This window comes from Camelina sativa, chromosome 17, assembly GCF_000633955.1.
Source record: "Camelina sativa cultivar DH55 chromosome 17, Cs, whole genome shotgun sequence".
In the NCBI taxonomy this organism is placed as follows: domain Eukaryota; kingdom Viridiplantae; phylum Streptophyta; class Magnoliopsida; order Brassicales; family Brassicaceae; genus Camelina; species Camelina sativa.
Genome location: NC_025701.1, coordinates 9,859,106 through 9,885,950, shown reverse-complemented (window position 1 = coordinate 9,885,950; position 26,845 = coordinate 9,859,106). Strand labels below are relative to the sequence as shown.

At 34.0% G+C, this 26,845-nt stretch overlaps 6 protein-coding genes and 1 long non-coding RNA gene across 12 annotated transcripts; 3 read left to right on the top strand and 4 right to left on the bottom strand.

Annotated features, from left to right (window-relative positions):
• On the top strand, positions 5,688 to 7,283 carry LOC104756468 (indole glucosinolate O-methyltransferase 1-like). Its single transcript, XM_010479070.2, has 3 exons — positions 5,688 to 6,298; positions 6,391 to 6,763; positions 6,844 to 7,283. The coding sequence occupies exons 1-3, from the start codon at positions 5,850 to 5,852 to the stop codon at positions 7,141 to 7,143; spliced, it is 1,122 nt and encodes a 373-aa protein (XP_010477372.1). The 5' UTR covers positions 5,688 to 5,849; the 3' UTR covers positions 7,144 to 7,283.
• On the bottom strand, positions 7,734 to 9,677 carry LOC104756467 (uclacyanin-3). The gene is made up of 4 exons (XM_010479069.2): positions 9,248 to 9,677; positions 9,026 to 9,141; positions 8,109 to 8,498; positions 7,734 to 8,012 (listed from the first exon to the last, which is right to left on the bottom strand). Exons 1-4 carry the CDS (start codon positions 9,408 to 9,410, stop codon positions 7,944 to 7,946), a joined length of 738 nt encoding a protein of 245 aa, XP_010477371.1. The 5' UTR covers positions 9,411 to 9,677; the 3' UTR covers positions 7,734 to 7,943.
• Positions 11,243 to 12,543, bottom strand: LOC104756466. Its single transcript, XR_762305.2, has 2 exons — positions 12,150 to 12,543; positions 11,243 to 11,543 (listed from the first exon to the last, which is right to left on the bottom strand). It is a non-coding gene; the product is annotated as an uncharacterized LOC104756466 (long non-coding RNA).
• LOC104756465 (chaperone protein dnaJ 10) lies at positions 15,121 to 19,278 on the top strand. 4 transcript variants are annotated; one of them, XM_010479066.2, is made up of 10 exons: positions 15,121 to 15,430; positions 15,682 to 15,741; positions 16,401 to 16,483; positions 16,635 to 16,791; positions 17,086 to 17,212; positions 17,334 to 17,492; positions 17,678 to 17,856; positions 17,949 to 18,029; positions 18,149 to 18,286; positions 18,963 to 19,278. In XM_010479066.2, exons 1-10 carry the CDS (start codon positions 15,344 to 15,346, stop codon positions 19,065 to 19,067), a joined length of 1,176 nt encoding a protein of 391 aa, XP_010477368.1. In that variant the 5' UTR covers positions 15,121 to 15,343; the 3' UTR covers positions 19,068 to 19,278. The 4 variants fall into 4 exon arrangements, with proteins under 4 accessions (XP_010477368.1, XP_010477369.1, XP_019095356.1 ...); XM_010479067.2 differs by lacking the exon at positions 18,963 to 19,278 and adding an exon at positions 18,650 to 18,899; XM_019239811.1 differs by lacking the exon at positions 18,963 to 19,278 and adding an exon at positions 18,642 to 18,899 and having other exon boundaries at positions 18,149 to 18,287.
• Positions 19,881 to 22,039, top strand: LOC104756464 (UDP-galactose transporter 2-like). Of its 2 annotated transcripts, XM_010479065.2 has the most exons (6): positions 19,881 to 20,061; positions 20,140 to 20,301; positions 20,449 to 20,633; positions 20,720 to 20,920; positions 21,236 to 21,397; positions 21,481 to 22,039. In XM_010479065.2, exons 2-6 carry the CDS (start codon positions 20,163 to 20,165, stop codon positions 21,838 to 21,840), a joined length of 1,047 nt encoding a protein of 348 aa, XP_010477367.1. In that variant the 5' UTR covers positions 19,881 to 20,061; positions 20,140 to 20,162; the 3' UTR covers positions 21,841 to 22,039. The 2 variants fall into 2 exon arrangements, with proteins under 2 accessions (XP_010477367.1, XP_010477366.1); XM_010479064.2 differs by having other exon boundaries at positions 19,881 to 20,301.
• LOC104756463 (UPF0047 protein YjbQ-like) lies at positions 22,199 to 23,750 on the bottom strand. 2 transcript variants are annotated; one of them, XM_010479063.2, is made up of 7 exons: positions 23,443 to 23,750; positions 23,310 to 23,340; positions 23,070 to 23,164; positions 22,938 to 22,971; positions 22,739 to 22,793; positions 22,596 to 22,638; positions 22,199 to 22,388 (listed from the first exon to the last, which is right to left on the bottom strand). In XM_010479063.2, the coding sequence occupies exons 1-7, from the start codon at positions 23,728 to 23,730 to the stop codon at positions 22,317 to 22,319; spliced, it is 618 nt and encodes a 205-aa protein (XP_010477365.1). In that variant the 5' UTR covers positions 23,731 to 23,750; the 3' UTR covers positions 22,199 to 22,316. The 2 variants fall into 2 exon arrangements, with proteins under 2 accessions (XP_010477365.1, XP_010477364.1); XM_010479062.2 differs by having other exon boundaries at positions 23,280 to 23,340; positions 23,443 to 23,745.
• LOC104756462 lies at positions 23,812 to 26,535 on the bottom strand. The gene is made up of 10 exons (XM_010479061.2): positions 26,094 to 26,535; positions 25,935 to 26,004; positions 25,797 to 25,859; positions 25,420 to 25,704; positions 25,003 to 25,331; positions 24,805 to 24,904; positions 24,667 to 24,720; positions 24,502 to 24,588; positions 24,283 to 24,411; positions 23,812 to 24,192 (listed from the first exon to the last, which is right to left on the bottom strand). The coding sequence occupies exons 1-10, from the start codon at positions 26,189 to 26,191 to the stop codon at positions 23,887 to 23,889; spliced, it is 1,521 nt and encodes a 506-aa protein (XP_010477363.1). The 5' UTR covers positions 26,192 to 26,535; the 3' UTR covers positions 23,812 to 23,886.

Sequence of the window (26,845 nt, the reverse complement as noted above, 5' to 3'; positions counted from 1 at the left end):
AAAAAAAAAAAAAAAAAAAAAAAAAAAAAAAAAAAAAAGAGATTTCTTGTGGCACACGTTTGAGGATTGGCATTCATACGCAAAACTTGATCACTTTTAGCTCAAGAGTTGCATAGATGGAGAATATAACTAACGTGGGTGGACTTAAAAGTTACCATAGACAGTTAGGAAAGATTAAGAAAATAAAATTTTTGTTTATTTCATATAAAGCATAATTATGATCTTAGACTGACCAAGGAAATAGGTTTCCTAAGGTTAATTAGAGAGATCTAGTATGACAGCATCATGGACAGATTATTTTATTACATATAGATGAGAAATAATTGAGCAGTGTCTCTTTGTAGCTTTTTTTTAATGGGTGTAGAAAACGAAGCCGGTGTGGTTATATTGATCATCATGCTCGACGACCTTGTTCCTTTCATAGAACAACACTTTCCAAGTGCGTTCCCCCATGCGTTCCATTGACAATGCCGAAGTACCGGTTGTCCCGTAGGGTTGAACCTGAATGGTAAATGGAAAGGATTAGTTAATGACAGTGAGGGAAGTATCCTAACAAACATTAAAAAAAAATTTGGCCCATTATAGATACATGTATTTCTCTCTCCAATTATTAGACTTGCTTCTGTCACATGTTGAAAGAAGGAAGCTGTAACTCTCCACTCTTTGGCCGAGACACTTGCATGTGCAGTCAAGAAGACAGACAATTCTTCGTATAAATATAATTAACAAAAAAAAAATATAGATGTAAATACATTTCGGTACTCATCATAACATTATTCAGTTTATAAGTTATAACTAAGTGCAGATATGTCAATCGTGAATGTTAACATTAACTGCGGTCCAAATTTCCAAAACTTAAAAACTAACCCTATTTCACCAAGATGACTTAATTAGTGATTTATTATAGGAAATCAATTATTTTGTATTGATTTATTATAGGAAACTAGGTTAGACCCGCGCGATGCTGCGGGATATTTTTAATATATTTGATGTTAAATATATAATTTTAATTTTCTGAAATTATATTAACATAAAAATTATGATTTACACAATGATAAAATATAGAAATGTACTGAAATAAAAAGCTATAATGGTTTGTAACTTCGTAGTATTTGTTATGTATTTACATTTTAAGTCAGATAAATTTAATTGTATAATTGGCTTAACGAAAATTCAAACGCTACAATCATCACGGTAAAAGAAATCACATCTATATTCGTAGTAAATCTATGCTATAAGATAGACATATGATAATTTTTGTGTGATAATACGTAAAAATTATGTATGTTGCTCCAAGAATCCAATAACTATTTATCCTCCACACAGGCTTGAGAGATTAGTAGTGCACTCTTAGAATGAAGTGTAAATTAAGCAATTGTATGGTTTTTTTTTTTTGGTCGAGAAGCAATTGTATGGTTTGTTCTCAAATTTAGATTACCAAAGCGTTGACAAAAATAAACAAAATAAATAAATAACGTAACTGTTCATAACTTGTTAATATCACAAATCAATACTATTGACTAATGATAGAAGTGATGTGGAACATAAAAGAATTTTTACTGGACATGAAATGTTTAACTGTATTATTTAATTTAATTGGCTATCTATTTTGAGATTTTACAAGTTATAAATGAAATGAAATGATAAATGTTAACTGGTATTTGTTTTTAGATTTTATTTGTTGATCAACTTGTGAAATGAATCATTAGCATGCAGGTTTTGATAACATTGACTTTGTTTACATTTTTATTGAACAAGTGACTTTTTGTGAGTTATATGTTTTAAAAATCTATTTTAGCAATTTCGATGCATTCTAAATTACACATCTGTCAACACAGCCGGCGAGTGATACAAGCAAAGCAAGCAAGTTTTTGCGGCCAATTATTTATTAAAAGAATTTCAGCCCAAATATTGTGTAGCTATATGTAGTCTAGTTGTAGTGCTCAGTTTATTCTGGCCTTCACATTCTCGGTTCGAGTCTCCTAAGATGTTAATCTTTTATTATTATTTATTTTTCGTTTTATTCATAAATAATAGCTACAAATTATTTATAAAATATTTTTCTAATAAATATTACTTTTTTAGAAAATGATGGAAAAAAAAATCAATTAACCTAGAGATCATTCTTTCTTCTTCCTCTAGCCTCTTTGCTGCACATTATTACCCTTGTTCACTATTGTCTATTTCTCTAATTCTCTGGTTCTGAATTTGCCATCTCTAACCTAGAGTTCATCTTATAAATTTAATTAGGTAAGCTTTCTCGTTTGGCTGTTAATTTTTTTTTTCTTTTAGTCACGGCAACATATGTAATACATTCATAAATGGAATAGAATCATAGAAACGTTTTGTGCACCATATTCAATTATATAATATCGATAATGTTCTGCCTCTTAGTCTGTTAGTTCCATTCTTATATAATCTCTATATATCTTCATTCTTCACTTATGTTAATTTTAATAATTTTTTTTTAGTACGATGACTGCGAAACGAATAAGAAAAAAAAAAATAACATGTGAAAAGCAGTCTTTCTTTTTTCAGTTCGCTTGTAGCTGTGAAAAAACGTAGCACCGGCTCTATCTGTCAACGTCATCAATTATCTGTCAACGTTAGATATCTTGGCAATTGGGTTATCTCATCAATTATGTGTCCATGTAGGCAAACAAAAAACTTATGTGTATTAATGTTATAATTTTATTGGTTAAATATTTTAACTGATGTGTCAACTCCTCCTTCAACTAAAAAGCTGAGGTGTCAACAATGGAGAGAAACACATTCTACTTTTATTGTATTGATCAATTTGGGTTATAAGTTTTATAAGTTATAACGAAGTGTAGATATGTGTTTTTCGTATGTATATATTAACTAACAATTTTGATACGAATAAAAAGTCTCTCTCCCTTCTCTCTCTCTAGAATTTTTCAGAGAGCGAGAATTTCATATACGCCGAATTTTTTTTTCGGTGTATAAAATAAAATTTAACCAGTGTTATAGCATGGGTACTTATCTAAAATCATTAACAATAGAAAACTTACAAAATAAGTATTTTTTTCAAACCATCATATTTAGCATATAATTTTATTGCATAATTTTTTATCTAAAAAAACTCTTAAAACAGTCACATAAATTATATTTTATATAAAAATTATAATATAAATAAAATGAATTTCAAATCATGCTCTAGTCCATGTCTTAATCTAGTATCCAATGATAATAGATAGTTGTAGTAAAAAAAGTAATAAATCAAATATGACTGAATCAAACTAAAAGTGAAATTTTTTCAAATGTATCTTATTTTTTTTTTTTTTTAACTATTTGAGGCCTAAGAAGAAAAAAATATCAAATACCAAATCCTAAAGGAAGGAAAGTAAAAAATGACAAAATAAGTTTTTTTGAAACTAACAAAACAAGTTCTTCCACTTAATTATAATGCAAAATCCCTCAATCGATCGGTCGGATTCTTAGAATTTTCTTCATTCTAATAAGTGTAAACTGTTATACAAATGCCTTGATTTGTTATTATTCCGTTAAAAACATAAATGAATCACATCAGCCTCAAAAAAACTTGCGAACGGAAAATGGGTTTGATGTCTCATATCTTTTTATATATTATACAAATATGTCTGTTTGCTCATCAAAAGCTTATAAATGGGAAATGGATTTCATATATTTGATCGAGTACGGTTCAGTGATCAAGTTTATCACTGCTGGATTATTGAGTTCTGTAAATAAAAATGTGTGAAAGACAAAATGAAATAGTCGTTAATTTCATCTTTTTCTTTTTTAATGTACTGTCATACAATCTCTATCTTGGAGTAATAAAAGTGTGTTAGTTTAACTAATTCTACCGGAAATAACGTCCAGTTACTTCTCTTATTTCTTTTCTATTCAATTCTTTCGGTAAAAGTTACAAAAAGAAGAAGGCAAAAGCTATATAGAGGCAACTATATATAAAAAGGCCGCTAAACTAATTAAGTGTATTAGAAAATGCATAGTATTTCGAATTTTGGGGGGAAATAAACGTCGTCACTCGTGTTTTATCAACACTCTTCATTATAACTACGGAGATATGTCTTTTTTTGTATGTATATATTATGAACTAATAACTTTAATACGAATATGATCCGTACAATGATATATAGATTCGAGTGTACTGCTGATAAGAATATGACCATTCAAAATAGACCAACGGCCATGAAAATACTAGATCATGTGGAACCCATAAAGAGTCAATCTTTGGCCGAGACACTTGCATGTGCAGTCAAGAAGACAGACAATTCTTCGTATGAATATAATTAACAAAAAAAAAAAAAATAGATGTAAATACATTTCGGTACTCATCATAACATTATTAAGTTTTAAGTTATAACTAAGTGCAGATATGTCAATCGTGAATGTTAACATTAACTTCGGTCCAAATTTCCAAAACTCAAAACTAATAAACCTATTTCACCAGGACGAGTTTCTCTAAAACTTATTCACAGTTCGTGTTAATCATTTCTTATAGGTTTTAGACAGGAAACATAACCTTTAAAAGTCAACCAAAATTTTCCAAATAGGCAAATCGATCCAAACAAACCCGTTGATCCTATAGTTCAATTAAGTTTTATAAACTTCTACAGATATCATATTGCTTTAATTTATATTTAATTGAATTAAATTTTCAAAATTATTAAACTCAGCAGACGATCAATGTTGGTTCCTCCCCCAAAAAAAAATTACAAAGGCCAACCATTTTTTTTTCTGTTTTTTTTAAAAAGCTTATCGAAGTTGATTTTATATAAACCGTATAGTATAAAGATAATGTTGTTTTTGATGTTCAAAGTTATTATTCGATTCTGGTCAAACGAGGACTATCGCCATTCTTGACTCAGAGTCAGAGCTACCGATCCACAACTTAAGATTTATCTGTGACTACATACACTATCTAACATTCGCTCGGATACTAAACCATATTGTAATTAACTTTAGTTGGTGGTCCATTATGTGGCTACTTTTAAAGGATTTCAGGTTCCTTGGACTAATTAACCTTATAATACATACTGATTGAGTCCAATAATATAAACTAATGAAGTTTGACAATCCGAAATTTCTAATTACTGGAAGAACAATTCAAAATGGAGGCCATAAAGGACAATTTGTGAAATTACACTCAATTCGGTCTTAACTAAAATATGTATATATGACTTATATTATGGCTATTTGATTTACATACATACAAAAAAAAACAAGAACAACAGAAAATATCATGCGAACAGGTGGGAGCCATGCATGCGTGTGTGTGTGAGTGTAATAATATAATTCATGTTGATCAGATCAATTAGAAACAAAACAAATGAAACCTTCCGCCAACAATAAAAGTAAATGAAACCTTCCGCCAACAATAAAAGTAAATAAAATAAGACATGCTTTTTTTCTTTTGTATAAATGATACTATTAAACTGCCAAACATAAGATATACATAAATGTCAGTACGTTACGTATCACTTAGCAATGAAATTTCAGTGAATTTTTCCTTTGAACATTGACTTCTGCTATTTTAGAAAAAGAATAACAAACGACATGAGACAACAATGTTTAGTTGTTTCAGCCGTCACAAGTGGCTCTTACTATTCCACATAGAGCGCTCATATGGACCGGCCGGCATAGCCGATGATATAATTTAAGAAAGAGGAAGTTAAGTTTTAGCTATAAAAGGAGAAACTAATTAAAGATCCATCAAAGAATATACCAAAACACACACACACACACAGTCTCTCTCCCTCTCTCTCTCTCTCTTTCCTCGCTTCTGGTCAGTGTGATCACGTAGAGTGCCTTGAAGGAGAAGAAAACAAAAACAAAAAGGAAGACAAATGGGATGCCCTTTTGAAAAAACCTTAAGCTCTAACCCCAAAACCCCAATAGTTATTGATGATGATAATGAGTTAGGTTTGATGGCCGTTAGACTTGCCAATGCTGCCGCCTTTCCGATGGTCCTCAAAGCTGCCCTCGAGCTCGGTGTCTTTGACACTCTCTACACGGAAGCCGCTTGCACCGACTCGTTCCTCTCACCGTCCGAGATAGCGAGTAAGCTACCAACTACACCTCGTAACCCTGAGGCACCGGTTCTGTTGGACCGCATGCTTCGCTTACTCGCTAGCTATTCCATGGTCAAGTGCAGTAAGGTCTTAGAAGGAAAGGGCGAGAGGGTCTACAAAGCCGAGCCAATCTGCAGGTTCTTCTTAAAGGATAACATTCAAGATATGGGATCCCTTGCTTCTCAAGTCATTGTCAATTTTGACAGCGTCTTCCTCAATACTTGGTAGTTCTTTTATTCATGCATATTGTTGAGATCTTCAGAAGTCACTTTTATACACAAATGAATTTTACGATATCCATACATCATTTTCGCAGGGCACAACTGAAAGATGTGGTGCTAGAAGGAGGAGATGCGTTTGGCCGCGCACATGGTGGCATGAAACTCTTCGACTATATGGGCACAGATGAAAGATTTAGCAAACTCTTTAACCAAACCGGATTTACCATCGCGGTGGTGAAGAAGGCTCTTGAACTCTATGAAGGCTTCAAAGGTGTGAATGTTTTGGTTGATGTGGGAGGAGGAGTTGGTAACACTCTTGGTGTTGTTACTTCAAAGTATCCCAATATTAAGGGTATCAATTTTGATCTAAATTTTGCCTTGGCACAAGCACCTTATATCCCTGGAGTGGAACATGTTGCCGGAGATATGTTTGTAGATGTTCCAACCGGTGATGCCATGATCTTGAAAGTGAGTTCATCAAGTCCACCTGTTCACTAACACATGTTTTTTGGCTTGCACTTACATTTGGAATTATATTTGTTTTACAGCGTATACTTCATGATTGGACCGACGAAGACTGCATCAAGATTCTTAAGAAGTGTTGGAAATCACTACCGGAGAACGGTAAAGTTGTTGTCATAGAGTTAGTCACTCCTGATGATGTGGAGAATGGAGACATCAACGCAAACATTGCCTTTGACATGGACATGTTGATGTTCACCCAATGTTCCGGCGGAAAAGAGAGGTCACGAGCTGAGTTTGAAGCTTTGGCAGCAGCTTCTGGCTTCAACCATTGCAAATTCGTTTGCCAAGCTTATCACTGCTGGATCATTGAGTTTTGTAAATAAGTGTGTGGAATACAAAACTAAATCGTCGTTACCTTTTTTTTTTCCTTTCGGTTTTGGTGATATGTGAATTATCTTTGTTATTTCTTATTTTTTCATCTTTGTTTGAAATGGTCATGCATGTCTTTTGTCTTCAAGCAATGAAAAAAAAAAAACCTTTTTTTTCTTTTGTTAATTTAGTCACATGAATTTTATTGTTTCTTGTGATAGAGTTCACAAGTCACAAGTGCATTTCATCATAACTCAACGGTCGGCTACTTTGATTTGTTTCCTTCCTCTCTTCCACTCACGAGAAATAACTAAACGGCTACTTCTCTTATTCAATGTTTCATGTTCACGGAAACCTTCATATGCTTTTAAATTTTAATTAATGTTCAACTCTCTCTATTTATATGTCGCATTATAAATAGTTGGAAAAATAAGAAAAGGATAGGACATATAGATATAGTACTACAACTCTCAATTAAAGCTAAACCATACTATATGCTTTTTTATTTTCTAGAGAGGGGACCCAAATTTCTGAAAAGAAATCTGAGACATATGAGTGAGAGCTAGCAGTGGTGGCCACCACAAAAGAAAAGAGAGACACGAACTCAGTAAAAAAGGAAACCATTAATTTTATAAGAAAAATGCATATCAAACAAAATAAACCCTAAAGATTCTAAAGAGCCCTACCATAAGAGAGACAGAAACAGAAAAGCTAAAGGAAGAATGATTACACAAAACTAAAGTTAAGTTGAGATTAACAATAAGATCAAGAACGTAATCATTCTTCCATTAAAAGCTTCCCTTCTCTTATCTCTCTACAGAAGAAGATGAAACATGGCTACACTACACACACCTACTAGCTTCACCGTTACTGTCATCATCACCTGCACACACATACACCATCAAAAGATTTTATAAATCAAATCATTTTAGTATTGAAAAGAGTTTAACCTTTTTATATGTTGTTAAGTAAATGTTACCTGATGTGCTGAATTAGTGGAAGTTGGTAAAGGGTTAATGGAAGTAGAGTCGACTTCTCCGGTGGGGAGTGGAACCGCCGGATTACTATTGATGAACGGAACACCGTCTTTACCAGGAACTGTCACCGACGTGATCTCTGACGGAGATGGTCCAGGTGAGAAAGCTGAACCTTCTCTAGGACCTAATGGCCAGGGGTAAGAAGAAGGAGATGAGATCACCCCTCCTTCTGAAACAGGAACAGGGGCGATTGCTGGTGGTTGCGATGGTGTTGATGCCGCCGCGGCGAGGATGACTTGAACTGAGAGCTTCTGGTTGAGTTGGCAAGTTTTGGGAACAGATGTGGTGTTTGTGAAGGAAAAGTAGTAAGAGCCTGTTCTTGATGGATACCACTGAGAAAACAAGAATCATCAAGAAGTTGGATTAAAATGTAATGTATCGTTAGGAGTAACGTTTGAAATTTCAAACTTTTTTAAGTATGTAAATTAAAGATTTTAATACAGTCTAGATGCTTTTTAGTGACTGTCTTAAACTAATAGATGCTTCTTAAACTGTAATTATTGAGCCCTGAACATATGACTTTTTGATGTGTATTAAACTATTAAATATAAATCATTTATCAATTCTCTTTTGTCAGAACAAAGCATCGGATTACAAGTTGTATTAATATCCACTGAAACTATCAAACTATTGATTATAAAAAGAAACAAAAACAGAGGAAAAAAACAGGGGAAGAGGAGCTTTTTTGCCAATCTCAAGAACAGAGAGGAAAAAAGGGAGACATGTAAAAAAAAAGATCAGAACTTTATGAAATTTCTGCGAAACCCCAGATGAAATTCTCATCCTTTCAACCAATTTCACAATTTTGGTAACGAATTAAGAAATGTGAAAGTGAGAAAGAGGGAGATGTATAGATTACCGTGAAGGAAGTGGAATTAGGTTTTGTAAGAAGAGTGGCTTGAGTGAAGTCACAGACATTGAATGCATCTTTGCTTCTGAAGATGTAAAGATCGTATCCGTACTTGTGTCTGAAAACTGGAAAGTGTACAGAAAGATCAAACCGTTTTGTTAATTAAGAGTAAAAATCTAAAGAAATAAGAAAATTAAAGGACTGGTTTTGTAAAAAGAAAAGAGCACTTACCAACGGAGTCGCCGACATGAACAGTTGGGGTTTTCCAGACAGAGACACCGTCGACGAGAAACGTGGAAGAAAGAGAAGGTTGAGAGAAGAGAGAGAGGAAGCAAAAGGAGTAGAAGAAGAAGAAGAGCATTGAGAGTCTGAGATGTTTCTGAGACCAAACCATGTTTTTTTTTTTTGCTTGAAATGAGGAGTTTTTAGAGAGATTCTGAAATTAAAAAGAAGTAAAGAGCTTCAATGATGTCTACCCTTTTTATCTTTGCAGGCCTCTCTCTCTCACACACACTTAGGTCAAAAGAGAGGTTTGGTGCCTATGGACAGAGCTTAGGGAGAAGAGAAGGAGAAAAAGGGATGAGAGAGAGAGAGACAGAGATAGAAGTATTTTGAGAACTGTGTAAGTGAGTGTCTGTCTTTTTTACTTTTATGTATGTGTGCGTTTGTGTTGAACAAATGGAGAAGATTGAATATTTTGAGGAGTGTTTTACTCTATTTTATTAGTTTGTCCCATAACTATACTTTAATTAAGAATGAAATATTATTATCTGATGAATTTGAATTATGATCATTTTAAAAGACATTTTGACTCATGCAAGTCTATAATTAGTTTTTCTTGGATTTGTTTCCTTATGCTTGAAGGTTGACAATATTAAAATTGTCTCATAAATATACATGCATATAGTATTATATTGAATATTAACATCTAATAATTCGTTTGAACTAAACTTAATCACAATGCTCGTGGTTTATTAGTTCAAAAATAAGATTGGAAGACAGGTAATGCACAGACGAGAAGTAGGAATCTTCCAAGAATAAGTAATTTTAGTAAACGGTAAAACAAAAAAAAATAAGAAGTTGTCATCATGTTGATCACGGGAAATTATACTTTGCTGACAAAAAATCTGGCGAAAATAAGTGAAGTACCAAAAAAATACATGTATAATGTACATTTAAGAACCAAAAAAAGAAAAGAGAAAAAGGTAATAAAGTGAGAATATATAACAAGATAATGATGGTGATTATTATTCTTAAATCATTACGCCTGTGATTTAACCCCAACATGTTTCGGATGCTCCCTACTTTACACAAAATTAAGTTTATAATTTCCTTCTACCGTTTTGTTGATTAGAAACTTTTTCTATCTTTAATCACACGGAAATAGAAATACTATAACCAAAACTTTTCGACACAACTTTATGGGCTGGAAGCAATTATACACATATCTTTGTTTTAGGCAATGCTAATCTTATCTTTTCTTAAGATAATGATTGTACATTACTTACTACTATAATTTTTTGTCGAAATTTCTCATCTCTAATCATCTATACTATTAAAAGGGAAGCATTATTTGCTCTGTACAAAAAGAATGGCAAAATATGACATTAAATACCCCTCATAAAATTAAAAAGCATATAAAAAAAAAAGGTTATGCACGTAATTTTAATGGAAAAAGGAAGCGGACCTTATAGGCACCCGGTTTTTTTTTGTTCGGATTGTGTTTTGTGTATTTGGATTGAGAACACTTATCACAGTTACCAAACAAATGTACATTCAACGTAAAAACACTCGGGCCCATAAATTGGACAATCGGCACATAACCTGGATATTTGTATTTATTGAGACATTCAATATTTTATAAACAAGCATTCTATAATTAACAAATATTAATTATAACGATCATTAGTTCCCTAAAACAATTAGGATCATATCAATGAAAAATCAATAATATTAATGTCTCCATAATCACGCACCTTACCTATTTCTGAAAATGATCATATATTGCAAAACGAGTAAATGAATTTCGTGTAACAAAAACATTTCCTAAAATTGAACAATTATATTAAATAGGACACAAACTAAGGAACTATTCCATATTGATAGAATTACAATGAAAATCGTTTTTTAATGTTAACTTAATTAACGATAGAAAATTTCACGAAATCTCAGAAATTTACTATATTCCTATATGATCATTTATTCGCAAAATATCTGCTAGGTCTATTCTAAATACATGGGTCTCGAACTATAAATAGATAGCTCTGCAATTATCAGTATAGCGTACAACAATATACTCCATACACATTTTATAATCTACAAAAAAAATGGCTGCAAATAATGGAATCACGAGCCTCACCAACATTAAGCCTTTCAAGACGACTTGGAAGATTCAGGTGCGGATCATTCATTCGTGGAGACAGTATACTAATTTCACCAGAGAAGTCAGGGACAGTCTTTGAGCAACGTTGATGGTCAGCTATATGTGGCTATATCAAGAATTACTTCTAAAAAAGGGCTTAAGGTGCTAATAGTTGATAAAGATGGGAAACCACAAAACAAAAAAAAAAAACCATGAATGTTATGTTCAAAGAAGTTTTTCAAAACCTATAGGCAATTTATGGACACAGAATCACTTACGACACTTAGGTATGCATTTTTTAAACTATATCAATATGTTATTGAAGAACACATGGTTTACTTCATATTGCTTTAGCTTATTCTCACTTATCTAATTTACAGGTACATGCTGGTCAAAGCTTGAGTGATAATTACAAAAAACCAAATTGTCTAAGATATGTGTGGCATTTATATGATTTGCGAGAGGCTCCCATGTAACATAATATATTCTTTAAAGTTTTAGTTATTTCAGCAAATATTACATTATCTATCATAACGATATCTATTTAGACTTTAAGCTGGGAACTAAAATTTCATGAGTTTTTCCTAAAACTGGTTGACCACAAATTTAATAAGGAAAATCTCAAGAATAAGAAATTGAAATCTGAAAGAGTACCATAGCCTTAAAGAGTATGGGTTTCAAGATTTATACAAAGTATGATGAAAAGCATATGTTTCTTCTATATCGTGAAGTGATCGTACAAAAACCAGATAATATAAAAATTCACCGAACCTGATGGCGATACAGTTTCGCTTGCGAGCTATCTATCTGTCTTAGGATCTATTAAATATTAGCAAGAACCTGACAATAGATTTATAAAACAATAATTAACACCTGATAGAAATCTCAATACTTTGTCCAGAAATACAAACAAAAAAACAAACCCAAAACCAGATAAATGAAAAAGTGAAAATTGAAATTGCTTATCTTCGAATATAACAACAGATTTAGTGTTGTATTCACTGGATTCCGTAAATTATTGTGAAAATTGGATTTCGATTGATGTTTCAATTGTATATGATATTGTTGTAGACGAAGGATGAAGAAAAAGTCTTCTCAAGAATCTGATTTTTCCTGTTCTGTAACTGTTTGGGTCGGAGAGTTCTAGAAGTGTTTTTTTTTTCTCTTTCGGTGAGTTTTTAAGGAAAACAAAAAAAATTACCGATCGGTTTAGATAAATTAGTGGACATGGCAAATGGATAAGAATTTTTGGCTAAATCAAGGCCCATCACATATTTGTTAGGCCAAGAGTTAATAACTTATAAAACTAAACTATACGATTGAAATGTTATTAATCTATTACATACATGGCCATTATAAGATCATCTTAACAAATTCTTTACTTCATTCACAATATGTACATTTTTACTCCCTTTATGGTCCATAAACGAATTATAACAACAATCCAAGTTACTATAAACTCTCAATTGAATTTACCTTAAAAGATAGATAATTTTAGGTCCCAACAAATAAATATATTTTCAAAACTTAAATTAAAAAAAATAAACAAGTTTTTAAAATCAATCCCGCGGGTCTGAATCTAGTTAATTATAAATTATAAACTTTATCACATTAACATTTACTATACACGAATGGTCGAATTTCCTTTCCCCCATTACTTTCAAATGATATTTTTATCACATTAAAAGTAAAATAAAATAATTGTATTCGAAATTTAGGCTAATGTATTTTGCTAAAATATATATTTGTGTGTTTAATGTATAAAGTTAAATGGTATATAAAGTTAAATGGTATCGATCAAAATCAATAAGTTCCAACACAAATGTTGACAAGACCAAACATTCTGCTTCGAAATAAACAAAATTAAGCTTAAGGGATTTCTCTTTGCATGATTTTGTTTGTATGTTGTGTTTGATACTTTTATAACGTATAACAAACTTTTCAGTTTTTTGTTTGCAGTATTCGAAGAATATGTATAGCTACTAAACGGAGAAAACAAATGGCACGAGCAAGGTGAACCTTTTCCTTTTTGTATAGAACTACACGAACCACACAGCCTTATGTGTACACGTCTCGTCGTATATGTTTTTAGATTTTTCATGCTAAAACGACAACTACTACATGACAAAACGCGAGCTTCGGCCACACCCCCAAAAATCTTTGGCCGTTCCTTTTGACGGAGACTTCATAATAATTTAAACTTTAAACAATCTTAATTAATCTTTGCTAATTTAGAGTTTTGGACGCTATAAAATACTCTAATAGTTTGCGATACTAAATAGGGTTTATTTGTAAAATCTGAAGAAGAGAAAAAGTCGATTTCAAACATAATTTTTAAACCAACAAATTCTAAAACTATAAATTTTGAATGTTAACACACATTTAAAATTCTAAAGAACAACTATTGTCAGTACTGTAGGAACATTTAGTTGAATTTCATTTTACAACAAAGCTTTAGATCATACTATATATCATGCTTACACCAAATAGTCAAATGATAATATACACATATATAGGTAATAAATCCGATGTTTATATTATAGCAAATAGAAAAAGTTCGTCATAACAATCGTAGAAGAGAAACACTCCCTCTTCATGTCTTTGATTGTTTAGAGAGAAACGATAAAATGTAACGTATAACTTTTAGATTCGTATGTTGGTTTGAATTGTTTAAGGATAAAATGTTTTGAAAAATCTACATATTTAGGAAGTCAAGGACGTGATCGAATGCGATGGAGGCAATTGGTTTGTTGGGTAAACATGGGGAGAAAGATTATCCTTCAAACCGAAACAATGAGAGAGAAGTATTACCATATCTTTTGGACGGGGAAATAAAAAAGCATTTACAAAGAATTCCTTACAAGAATTCATTCATCAATAATGGCATAATGCATTGTGGGTTCCTTAGCAGCCAAATCGGAATCAATAGTAGTCCTCTTTTGATCAAGTTCACAAGATCACTCTCACAAAGGAACCAATACACAAACGCTCCAAATTCCGAATCTCTATAAAGTCAATATATAATAGTAGTTCACTTCATCTTAAATTTTAACAAACATGCATGTGAAATTCAATTCATTTCATAAGACTCAAAGTTTAATATCTCTTATTTTATATTTTATCTATCTACAACACCAACCATAATCTGACGATATTAGTTTGTCAAAATGCAAGTTTGATTTTGGAGTACTTAAATCAACCAAACATTGCATTAGGTTGAATTGAAAGATGATGGAAGGTCAAGGTGTTAACAAGGAAAAATACTGCCCAGCCCCATGCCATACATTTTTGACCAAACGCAGGACATGTAAACCATAGAGAAATCAGGAGGTTGAGCCAAAATTAATAAACTCTAAAATATTAATGTGATATATATATATATATATATAAAGCTTTCCTTAATTTTTAAGATAATTAAATTTTCAAATTAAAAAGCTATCCTTAATTTTTAAGATAATTAAATTTTCAAATTAAAAAGCTTTCCTAAATCTTAATTTTAATAATCTTAATACATAAAAACTGTCCTTAATCTCGTAAGCTTAATCTTTAAGATAATATATTTAGACTGAAACACAAAATAGAGACAAGCCAAAAACAAATCAGACTGAACAATTCAAAAGAAAAAAAGAGGAGGAATATGCTGACGAAAAAACGCGTGGCGAATATAAATAAATGATATATTATAGTCAAATAAAGAAAGAAACCTCAAATTAATAGAAGAAGGTAATATTAAAAAGAAAAAAAAAGAAAAAAAAGGAGCGGTTGAGTAGAAAAGGCTGGCGCGTAGTCGTCAACGTAACCCGCGCGTGGAGTGTTTTCGTGTCCTCTCCTCCTCACTTAGACAAAAAAAGATTTTGATTTCCATTTCTCGTTTGGTTTGTGATCTCTCTCTCAGACACAAAGTTCTGAATCGGGGGGACTTTCGAAGAAGAGTCAATAGATCGTTATCGGATTGATTTTTAATAATGGTGAAGGAGACGGAGTTTTACGATGTACTCGGCGTTAGCCCCACCGCTACGGAGGCCCAGATTAAGAAAGCTTATTACATCAAGGTTTTCAATTTTCTAATTTCGATTTGGGTTTAGGGTTACCCACTACTAGATTTGGTCATTCTTCCGATTTGGGGAAGTATCGATTTATTATTTAATAGAGTGCTCAGTTAGTGTCTGTCTCTGGACCACTCTCATAAAAGAGTTTAGATTGGTTGGAAAAAAAAAAAAAAAAAAAAGAGTTTAGATTGATCTGTTTACGATTATTTTGCCGATTTGCTAAGCCTTGCTTTTTTTGTCTTCTTCTTCTACAGGCACGCCAAGTTCATCCAGATAAAAACCCTAATGATCCTCAGGCCGCTCATAATTTCCAGGCAAGTTCTTTTGATTTTGTTGTAATATGTTGTGTAAAGAGAAAAGAGCTTAAACATTGTTTTCTTGAATCGATATCTTAGTAAAAACATATTACTATTATGTTTAGTTTGATTCTTAGGCTTATTAGCTTATGATGTTTGGGAAAACGTACTGTAGTGGTAAAGGTTGCACATTTAATATAGAGGATGATGTCTAGTATCTACATTATTGTGGTTAACCATGATCTCTTCTTGTGTATGAGCACCGGGTTCTTCTATTAGATGCTTGGCTTTGTAGTTTTATTCTCATTGTTTGTTGAGCGCATCTGAAGCAAGTGGATTTTAGCCTAGAAATAAGAGATTGAAGAAAACTTTAGAGATTTGAGGATCAGAGCTCTAATACCATGTACAGAGTTGATCAAAGGATCGTTATTTTGACTAGGTCCAGTGTACATCTCTATATATACATACAAAAGCATAACTATCATTTTTTAGAGATAAAGGCTGATCTAAGATTACAATAGATCTTTTAGTTCAATCTACATACTCCGTAACAGATTATCAAGAGATCAGTTAGTATGTCCATTCTTTCAGTATTCTTTGTCTTTCTTGATCTATTTTATTTTTCTTTGGTGAATCTTTTTGGATGAGCTTTTTCAAAACGTAAGTTTCTTATACAGGTGTTAGGAGAGGCCTACCAAGTATTAAGTGATCCAGGGCAACGTCAGGCCTATGACACATGTGGGAAGTCAGGGATTTCAACGTAAGTGTCTTTTTCTTCTTCTATCTCTTGTGATAGTTCAATGGGTGATTCGCTGCTTGCACCTTGTGGAGTTTGGTGACATGGGTCTTGATCCTGTTGCTTAAAAATTTGTACTCTCCTTAGTTCTTACTTGTGGTTTTCATTCTTACAGTGAGATCATTGATCCCGCAGCAATATTTGCTATGCTTTTTGGGAGTGAACTTTTTGAAGAATACATTGGGCAGCTTGCTATGGCATCCATGGCTTCACTTGATATCGTCACTGAAGGGGATCAGATTGATACTAAGAAGATTATAGACAAAATGAGGGTAATCTCATCATTTATTGATCTATCCTGCGTTAGAAAATTCTTTGATCACCGTTCCTTCCTGACATTCTATACTTCAAGCATTAAACATGAGAAAGCGTATTTTAAATTTTCTTAACTCTGCTCACACTATATTGACATGAATAAACATCTGTTCTTAATAGACAGTTGTTTAGAGTATCAGAACAGATAAAAGAATTGTGCTCGGCATGTCACTTGAACATAAAGTACAAAGTAGCCAGATTCTCCCTTTCTTCATAATATCCTAAGCATGTATGATTTCTTCTGTTTTCAGGCTGTTCAGAAAGAAAGAGAAGAAAAACTTGCTCAGATTCTTAAGGACCGCCTAAACCTATATATGACGAACAAAGATGAATTTGTTAGCAATGCTGAAGCTGAAGTAACAAGACTCTCAAATGCAGGTAAGATGTTCTGTTCTGTAGCATATTCTTCCCCTTACATAATTTATGCTTTCTCTTTCAATCAATGCCATATCTGTGGTCAAAAGGTAAACTTAACTTCTTCTGTATCTGTCTATAACAGCATACGGGGTGGAAATGTTGAACACAATCGGATATATATATGTAAGACAAGCGGCAAAAGAGCTTGGGAAGAAAGCTATTTATCTTGGTGTACCATTCGTTGCTGAATGGTTTAGGACGAAAGGTCACTTCATCAAATCCCAAGTAACAGCTGCAACAGGTTAGTGACTTAGGAACAACATCATATTTCTATCATGTACTAGGGGCTGTAGTATGTGTTACATAAGGAACATTTAATTCAACTACTGAATAAGAAACCCCAAGTATACTTTCCTAGCTTCGTAGAACTTGGTCTCCTCTCTTAGGGAGTAACATTTAGTGACTGTTCTTTTTCTGTCTTCTTAGGTGCATACGCTTTATTCCAGCTGCAAGAGGAAATGAAAAGGCAGCTAAGTGCTGAAGGCAATTATACCGAGAAGGAACTGGAAGAGTATATGAAAACCCATAAGAAAGTGATGATTGATTCTCTGTGGAAGCTAAATGTTGCTGATATCGAAAACACTATCTCCCGTGTTTGTGAGCTGGTAGTCTAGCTATACGTGTTCCCTATTTGGCTGATGTAGCATCTTGGTTGAATTTATTTGTTGTGACCATTTTATGATTATTTTTGTCTTAGGTACTTCAAGATCCCATTGCCAAGAGAGAAGAGCTTCGTGGAAGGGCCAAGGGGTTAAAAACTCTAGGGAAGATCTTCCAGGTAAATCTTTTTATTAGAGAGAATATAGCACTTATCTTTTCAAAATAATATTTAAATGTCCTTCGAGAAATAAGAAGTAAGGAGTAAGGACTGATGCTTTTAATTTTGCGGTCTTGTAGAAGAACAAGATAGCCAGTGAGAGTGATCCTTTAGTAAGAGCGGAACTTCACAAACTAAACGGAAATGGTCAAGACCATGATAATGCATCGACATCACCAAAATCCGATGAAGCATCTCGCTCTACAGTTGGACCTCAGGTACATCTCCTTCCTCCTTTAGCCATTCCATTTACCACACACTCTATTTGCATCTTACTAGTACTTAAACAAAACCAGAGGAACATATCCTCGTGTAATCTTCATATATCCACTTTCATTAAGCATATTTGAAGGCATTGTTTTACACATCGTGAGAGACAGCTCCATGTTTATATGTGGTAGAGATTTAAGAAATGATATAGGGTAGATTGATTAGGAAAATTGGTTTGTGAGTTGTTTATGACACTTATAAGAGATCATAGGTATTGTTATTTTAGCCCGAACACACTGACTCACTCAATAGTCTCTTCGTCTTTATAAATTTGTAATTGCCACTAAAGGAATCATGAAATGCAACCGCAGAGCCCTTATGTGGAAACACCGAAACTTGGAGAAGAGCAATTCAACCAGTTCTTCCCAAGGCCTGCGCCGCCTCCAGGAGCACAGAGACACTCTTAATTAAGCTGCCAAAAGGATTTGATTCAGAGAAGAGATTGCGAAAAGACTATTTTCCGCTTTTGTACTATATATAAATACTACAAGTCTTTTATGCATATCTGATATATTTGCAGACGGTGGTAACCATTATGTAATTTTTTTATGTTTGTTAGAANTACGGACACCATTGTAAATTTGTAATCGCCACTAAAGGAATCATAAAATGCAATGTATGTAGGAACCGCAGAGCCCTTATGTGGAAACACCGAAACTTGGAGAAGAGCAATTCAACCACTACTTCCCAAGGCCTGCACCACCTCCAGGAGCACAGAGACACTCTTAAAGCTGCCAAAAGGATTTGATTCAGATAAGACATTGCGAAAAGACTATTTTCCGCTTTTGTACTATATATTAATACTACAAGTCTTTTATGCATATTTGATATATTTGCAGGCGGTGGTAACCATTATGTAATTTTATTTTATGTTTGTTAGAAGAAGAAATTATTGGATCTTTGGAAAAAAAAAAGGCACATGAATTCTCATCTTAGACAATGTATAATGTTGTTTTTATTTTATTTATATATATATATATATATATATATATATAGATGATGTTTGGAGATTCATGTGTTTGTGATTCTTATTCTCATTACTATAAGAAGAGCCTCAAAGAAAGAGACATACATGTAAATTAGCTGTCTTTACTCTTATCGTTTTCCTCCTATATGATGACAGTTGAAATGTAACTAAAAAAAATCAGTTACATATTCATGTTATCAGACACAAGATGTAGTATTGTTTTGGGAAACATTTGTAATCGAATTTAATCGTAAATTCAATAATACTACTAGTAGTCTATTAAATTCACACAATTAAACGATGTATAAGTTCAGTTCAGTTCTAAACGTTAGATTATTTGTGTTGGTTGGAAATTAAAGGCATATGAGAGACGTTACGGTATGGGAAGAAAACGAGGAAATGACAAGAGTACCCTTAAATAAAACGCATTGTGGTGATTAATCAGGTGCGTAACAAGAACGTTAACATAAGGTCAAATACGGTAAACGGTAAACGGCAAGCGTCAAGTTTTTTATTTAATTATTATATTAACAAAAAATTATTCTTGATGAGATATATAAATTAATAATCACATTCAGAGGCCATCCTCAAGGAAAGCATCAATGGCGGAATAATAAGCTTACTTGTTATAGCCCAGAAATCACCCCCCCACACCAAGAGTGAAGAAGAAGACGACGAAGAAGCCACTGTACATATAACGATAGAGATACGTGTTTCTCTGTGTGTTTCTTCGCGGCTTCCAAGAAGAAGCCAAACGTGCGTGATTCGTATTTTTCTATCCACACTCTCCTCCGGATCTAATTGTGGTTGGAACCAATCGGTTTCTGATTTCAGATTTCGAATCGGAATTTAAGGAGATGGAGAAGGCAGAGAACGAGAAGAAGCCATCGGCTGTATCCGACGTAGGAGCATGGGCGATGAACGTTACGAGCTCCGTTGGGATCATCATGGCCAATAAACAGCTAATGTCATCATCTGGTTTCGGCTTCAGCTTCGGTTTGATTCTCTGATCTCTGTATCTCTCTCCCTGTTTTACATTTCGTTGGATCTGCATGAACGTTTTCGTTTTATATACTACAACAATGCGTATACAAAATTGTGTGATATATACTCTGATCTGTGAAAATTTGTGAATTTTTGTAGCGACGACTCTGACGGGATTTCACTTTGCTCTAACTGCTCTCGTTGGTATGGTGTCAAACGCGACTGGCTTATCTGCGTCAAAGCATGTTCCTCTTTGGGAGCTTCTTTGGTTCTCTCTCGTTGCTAATATCTCTATCGCTGCTATGAATTTTAGTCTCATGTTGAACTCTGTTGGTTTCTACCAGGTTGATTTGTGAAGCTTCCCTCTTTTGTATTCTCAATTTAGCTTTTTTTAAAGATCGTTCTTCTGATTGTCCAACATTTCATATAGATTTCGAAATTGAGTATGATTCCGGTTGTTTGCGTGATGGAATGGGTTCTACATAGCAAGCATTACTCGAGAGAAGTCAAGGCATCTGTCATGGTTGTGGTTGTAGGTGTTGGAATTTGTACTGTTACTGATGTCAAGGTTAATGCCAAAGGTTTCATTTGTGCTTGCACTGCTGTTTTCTCCACTTCTCTCCAGCAGATTGTAAGCTTTTCTTATACACCTATTTACTCAAAATTCAGTGTTCGTCTATAAAAGTCTCAAACTTTTCTCAAATAAGTGCCAATCTGGTAGTTAGTGACTCTGTTTTTTTCAGTGTTTGAATCAATTCTGGATCTATACGTTAAGCGTTTCATTAGATAAGTTGTCATGTAGCCTTGAGTATTTTTAATAAGTTGTCAAACATCGATATTGTTAGGTATTTATAGCTTCATTAATCTGGGAGATAAGATGTCTTTAGTTCTTAGAACTCCTTATGGAGAGTCTTACGTTGATAAGTTCTTTCTTCTCTGGAAACAGTCTATAGGTTCACTGCAGAAGAAATACGCAATTGGATCTTTTGAGTTGCTTAGCAAGACAGCTCCAATCCAAGCCATTTCACTCCTCATCTTTGGTCCATTTGTTGACTATTTCTTGAGTGGCAGATTCATTACTACTTACAAGATGACTTATGGTGCCATTGTAAGTATCCAAAAATCTCCTAGTCCCGTTTACAAACTCTTTATCTAACAATTGGATGACCATTATCATATCAACACATACAGTTATGCATTCTTCTCTCCTGCGCATTGGCGGTTTTCTGCAACATTAGCCAATATCTCTGCATCGGAAGATTCTCTGCTACCTCATTCCAAGTTCTTGGTCACATGAAAACAGTCTGTGTCTTAACATTAGGATGGCTTATCTTTGACTCCGAGATGACATTCAAGAACATAGCAGGTATGGTCTTAGCCGTGGTGGGAATGGTTATATACAGTTGGGCGGTGGAGTTGGAGAAACAGAGAAAGACCAAAGTAACACCGCATGGTAAACACAGTATGACAGAAGATGAGATTAAACTTATCAAAGAAGGAATAGAACATATGGATTTGAAAGACATGGAGCTAGGAAATAATAAAGCATAATAAAGCTCTTCTGGACAGAAGTTTTTTTGGATTTTTTTTTTGGTTTCTCGTTTCGCCAACATGTAACCTTTTTTCTTTTGCCCTTCTATTTGTGTTCTTTGTTTCAAAGAACCATTATAGCTTTTACCTGATGAGCTCTTCTCTGCAGGGCACATTCTTTTTTTCTACAGAAATATATGATTGTTCTAACTTCTTTGCATACCATCTTTGACAAATGTTTTTTTACATGTTTTTTTGCGGTAATAATGTTCGAGTAATCATGTGTTCAGTTTCTGAACATTGTTTCTGCAGTTTCTTTCTCTACACTTACCTTCCTCCTATTTGATATGCTGTAAATAAGAGTTTTTCTGATGCAATAAACACGAAATCACATGGTCGCAGCATTGTCTCATAGAGAAAGTCAAATTTTATTATAAGACCGTACAAACTATATAAACCAAGAGGTTACACAAGCCATTTAACATGAAGAGACATATCTAGATCCCATTGAGAGTGACCACAACTCTGCGTGCGGTTGGTTCATCACGGTGTTCACATAGCCATATTCCCTGAAACCCCAACATTTCCAACACAATAGCTTTATATAAGACAAAGTTGGTGAAAATGAGATTTAGGTGATATAGATTTGAATTGCTAGTCATTGTAGTATTGAAGATTTTATTACAACTCCATCCAAAGAAGTCAGCACCATAAATGAGGAAATATGAAAACATGTGAATGTAGTAATGTTATAGTCAGATGAAGAAATTTATTACCTGCCAAGTTCCGATGTTAAGTTTGCCTTTTGTTATTGGGATTCTGCAGAGCCATAAACACTTGTTAAGTGGGCATCCAAGAGCTAAGAATATATTGTGCAACACACTAGTCACTAGGGTTATAATAAGATTGTGTGACTCACGTGAGTTGACATCCAAACATTGATGATTTGATATGAGCTGGCATGTCATCTGGACCTGCAATTACATTTACAGAATTCAATTCTCAATACACAAGATTATGATAAGACAAAAAAAACCACAATTCAGAGAATAAAGGGAACATCTTTGATTCACAAATCAGCTACAGATTGATGAAAACATCAAATAATGGTAACTGACCTTCCATGGTATGCCTCCAAGGTGCTGACTTCCCCTGAATTTGAACCCAAAAAGAGATAGTGATCAGTTAACAACAAACAAAGTGTGCAAACATATTGATGAAGTAAATAAAGACATGTTAACAACTAATACCTCAGGAACAATACTGTTCAAGAAAGTCTCAGTATCAGCCTGAACATCTGGATCATAATTCTCATTGATTGTCAGAGAAGCACTTGTGTGTTGTACTGTAAACCAAACAAACAAAAACACACAATTACTCAATCAAGAATCCCAAAAACAAACAGAGAGCAGAAGCTGAATGATAATATTACAGAGAGAACAAATAAACAAAAAACTCACAGAAGACATGAGCAAGACCACAATTGAAACCTGACAAGTCTTGCCCTATTTCCTTCAATATCTGTTTCAAACACCAAAACCCCAAAACCACACAAGCTTTTAGAAAAACAGAGTTCATCAATTGATACAAACAGAGCAAAGAATTTACACAAAGAATATAAACCTTAGGAGTGATAAGATGGCATCCACGGCGTTGAGGTGGAAGCGTGATGGTTTTCTGAGCCCACTTAGGACCAGAGGAACTCGCCATTGAAGCTCGATCGGTAGCTGGATTCGCTGGAGTTAACACCGATCTAACACGCAGAGGAACAACACCAGAGAAGAACACCGTCGAGCTCTGCATCATAGCTTTAGAGATGTTTCCTTCTCTAAGCCCAATAATAACAACAACAATGGCCGATACAATTCCTCCTCCAACTCCAAACCAAATTAGGCCTTTCACTTTCACCATCACTCACCATTCATTTTTTTCTCACTTTACTTCGTTTCTGGGCCTTAGAATTTTTTTATGTGGCTATTAACAAAAACGGCGTGTAGTTTATCTCTCGTTTGTTAAAATACAAACTACATGACGTTTTTGTATACTTTACATTATAGAGTAGATTCATCATGTCTTTCTTGTTGGTTCCTCAACGATTACATAACGGAAACTTGAGTTTTCCGGTGAATATTCAATGTTTTTGCTCTTCTTCTTCAACAGCTTCTGACCTATTCTCTTCGTCGAGTCTGGTAAACACTTTACCGTTGTTTCCATGAGCGCAGATGCATCCAATGACATATCTTTAGCATAGTAATGAACGATCTTGGGCAATACTATCTTTGTCTCATTGTGTATACGAACGTTGTTTCTTATGAACTCTTCTTTGGATTTTCTTAGATCCCGGAACACGCAGTCAGCGGTGTATACTCGAACCTGACAGAACAATTAACTGTACAAGATTAGAGTCCAAAGAAATAGATTTCAAACTTTTTAGTAAAACATGGTGAGGCTTTTTTTTGCTACCGGAGGATCTGTAGAAGCTCCTGAAGAAATAGCGAAATGAGCCAATGACTCGGGATATTCCAAGGCGTAGATGTGTTTGACATTACAAGTTTTCGACTTTCTTGATGGCGAGAACAATGTCTGCAACAACTGTTTACTGTTATGTCAGTTACAAGTTATGAAATGTAGTGAAAGTGAAGCAAACAAAAATAAAAACAGAGCGAGTAGTGTGTTGCATACAGGTGGTGAGAAATGCGGACGAATGCCTAAGATTGAGCTTTGGATAATGTAAGGGTTTACGCGATAGCCTCCAACATCATAAGCTGCCTGAGACACATAAAAGGTGGCTTAAGTAAACAGCAAAGACATATAAATCAATTAGTCTAAGAGATGTAAAGACCAAACCTTTAGAACCGAGGTGTTTTTGGCACGGTTGTGAGTTCCGTAGGCTAAATAGGCCTGCAACAGAGAGAGAGTTAAGATAAGATTGAAGCTTTTATACAGGAGACAGAACCAATAAGAGACTAGTTATTGTTTGCTTACATGCATTGTGAGGGCATTGTGAATGTTTATCCAAAACGCGAGCTTCTCTTCGCGTTTCATTCTACTCGGGTCAACCTTCTCAAGCTTTTGAACTAGTGATCTATACAAACCAATTGAGTAACATTTCAGGTCAACCCCAAGTCATCGTAAAAACTGTCACATAAGCAAATTGTGTTACTCTTTTAAGTATGCATTTACCTGAAGTTTTGGAGCATGAGAGCAGCGTGATTGAAACTACCATCATCCAGGTGAAGTTCTAGAGACTCTATTACAACACTGCGTGGCACATTTGCCGAGTTGCAGCTATCAAAAGTGGTTTTGGAAGAGACAGATGAGGGTGAAGAAGCAAAAGCCTGAAGACAAGAACTGGTTCTGGCTTTGCAGGAGAGTGTACAATACACAGAACATATGCATCTTAAGATATCTTCAGAGAGCCTACTCGGGTTCACCACGTTATCCACTATATGAGAAGAACCTAGAAGATCTCCAAGAGTAGTGTGATTACCAGAAACATATCTAGTCTTCTCCTGCAAAATGCTCAAAACATCATCAAGTCTTGTCAGACTCATCACAAGGTTGGTTAAAAGGAAAATACAAAATGATGTTACTACTTACCCTTGCAGACAAAGCTTTTAAGCTGGCTTGGAAACTCCTAGGAGGACACGAAGAGGAACGTTCAGACGCCGGAGAAGCTTGATACTGGTAGCTGAACACACTAGTAACATCTGATTGCTCGGATTTGGGATAAAACTGATTAGAAACTAAGCTCGTTTCTGTGTGAGGAGAGAAAGAAGAAACTTGCTCATCAAAAGCTGTCCTATAAAGAGAGAGCAGATACTGTTCTGTGCGCAAAATTTCAAACTCGAGTGAAGCAATCTCCTTTCTCAAATCCTCTGAAGACTGCAGAAACAAACATAAACATTAAGAGGCTACACATTTGCCAAAAACAATCAGTGAAGTGAAACATTCAAAAGCTATAATAAAGTTCAAACCTTTGGCATAACGTTGCAATTAGAATCCTGATAACTTAGTAATCTCTTCTCAATCGATACACTCTGTACATACAAAACTGTGACTTTTTAGAAACCCCCAAAAAAAGTTTTGGTTTTTTAAAAAGGTCAGAGTAGTACCTGTTTAGTGTAGGTAGAGAATCTTGAAGGTGATGATGCAACAATCACCTTCTGCTTCTTCTCCGAGTTCCTGTGAGACAAAAAACCCATTTTTAACAAATTTGATTTCAAGTTGCAGAAGAAAGAGACAGAGAAAGTGTAAATTAATCGTGGTTTGACCTTGGAGAAGATGAAGAACAATCGTGAGAAGAAGGAGAGGAAGGTGAAGGAGAACAAAGACCCATCATTTTCTTTCTTGTCTGTTTGTAGAAACTCATCAGAGAATATTACTAACAAGTACTTAACTTAGGGATAATAAAAACTAAGACATCCCATCAAAAGTAGTATCTTGCTTTGAGAAGTACTCAAACTCTCAAATCAAACAGCATATCTCGAAAAAGCTCCAGTCTTTTTGGTTGGTTTTTTTGGCTTTGTCGTTTATATGCTTATTATGTATGTGGGTTTAGTGTGACTCCAAAACTTTGCCGAACAAAAATAAAAAAATTTGTTTAAAAAGACGATCTTTTTTTTCCTTTCTCTCGTAACTTTCCGGGAAAATGAGCGAGAAAATCAGGAAAGTGATACCGACATTTTTCCCGGGACTTCAGACTGAGAGAGAGTATCCCGAGTATTATTATTACTATTCTTCTAATAATGAATACAAACATTTAAATAATACTAACATTTAATATATTTTCTACTATTAATGATATTTTGTAATAATTACTAGTATTACTATTAAGATATTAATATTTCATAGTACACTCGTAATTCGTAAACACTCACTTGTTCAGTGCTCAGAACTCAACTAACTACTCTGAAAATAATGCAATAAGTTAGTAGTATTAATATTTTAATAATTAATACGTGAATGCATCAATTATTTGAAAACACAAGGATATACATTTGTTAATTTCTAATATATAGTATAG

Excerpts from the sequence above, each read along its gene's own strand:
- LOC104756468 (XM_010479070.2), top strand. The coding sequence starts at position 5,850 with ATGGGATGCCCTTTTGAAAAAACCTTAAGCTCTAACCCCAAAACCCCA. Across the intron at positions 6,299-6,390 it reads AGCGTCTTCCTCAATACTTG|GGCACAACTGAAAGATGTGG; the intron begins GTAGTTCTTTTA and ends TCATTTTCGCAG. Across the intron at positions 6,764-6,843 it reads GTGATGCCATGATCTTGAAA|CGTATACTTCATGATTGGAC; the intron begins GTGAGTTCATCA and ends TTTGTTTTACAG.
- LOC104756467 (XM_010479069.2), bottom strand. The coding sequence starts at position 9,410 with ATGGTTTGGTCTCAGAAACATCTCAGACTCTCAATGCTCTTCTTCTTC. Across the intron at positions 8,499-9,025 it reads CTAATTCCACTTCCTTCACG|TGGTATCCATCAAGAACAGG; the intron begins GTAATCTATACA and ends TTGTTTTCTCAG. Across the intron at positions 8,013-8,108 it reads CCACTAATTCAGCACATCAG|GTGATGATGACAGTAACGGT; the intron begins GTAACATTTACT and ends ATGTGTGTGCAG.
- LOC104756465 (XM_010479066.2), top strand. The coding sequence starts at position 15,344 with ATGGTGAAGGAGACGGAGTTTTACGATGTACTCGGCGTTAGCCCCACC. Across the intron at positions 15,431-15,681 it reads AGAAAGCTTATTACATCAAG|GCACGCCAAGTTCATCCAGA; the intron begins GTTTTCAATTTT and ends CTTCTTCTACAG. Across the intron at positions 18,030-18,148 it reads CTCTAGGGAAGATCTTCCAG|AAGAACAAGATAGCCAGTGA; the intron begins GTAAATCTTTTT and ends GCGGTCTTGTAG.
- LOC104756464 (XM_010479065.2), top strand. The coding sequence starts at position 20,163 with ATGGAGAAGGCAGAGAACGAGAAGAAGCCATCGGCTGTATCCGACGTA. Across the intron at positions 20,921-21,235 it reads CCACTTCTCTCCAGCAGATT|TCTATAGGTTCACTGCAGAA; the intron begins GTAAGCTTTTCT and ends CTCTGGAAACAG. Across the intron at positions 21,398-21,480 it reads AGATGACTTATGGTGCCATT|TTATGCATTCTTCTCTCCTG; the intron begins GTAAGTATCCAA and ends CAACACATACAG.
- LOC104756463 (XM_010479062.2), bottom strand. The coding sequence starts at position 23,730 with ATGGTGAAAGTGAAAGGCCTAATTTGGTTTGGAGTTGGAGGAGGAATT. Across the intron at positions 23,165-23,279 it reads TGGTCTTGCTCATGTCTTCT|TACAACACACAAGTGCTTCT; the intron begins GTGAGTTTTTTG and ends TTTGGTTTACAG. Across the intron at positions 22,972-23,069 it reads TGAACAGTATTGTTCCTGAG|GGGAAGTCAGCACCTTGGAG; the intron begins GTATTAGTTGTT and ends GTTCAAATTCAG.
- LOC104756462 (XM_010479061.2), bottom strand. The coding sequence starts at position 26,191 with ATGAGTTTCTACAAACAGACAAGAAAGAAAATGATGGGTCTTTGTTCT. Across the intron at positions 25,860-25,934 it reads TCTCTACCTACACTAAACAG|AGTGTATCGATTGAGAAGAG; the intron begins GTACTACTCTGA and ends TTGTATGTACAG. Across the intron at positions 24,193-24,282 it reads GAGCTTCTACAGATCCTCCG|GTTCGAGTATACACCGCTGA; the intron begins GTAGCAAAAAAA and ends TTGTTCTGTCAG.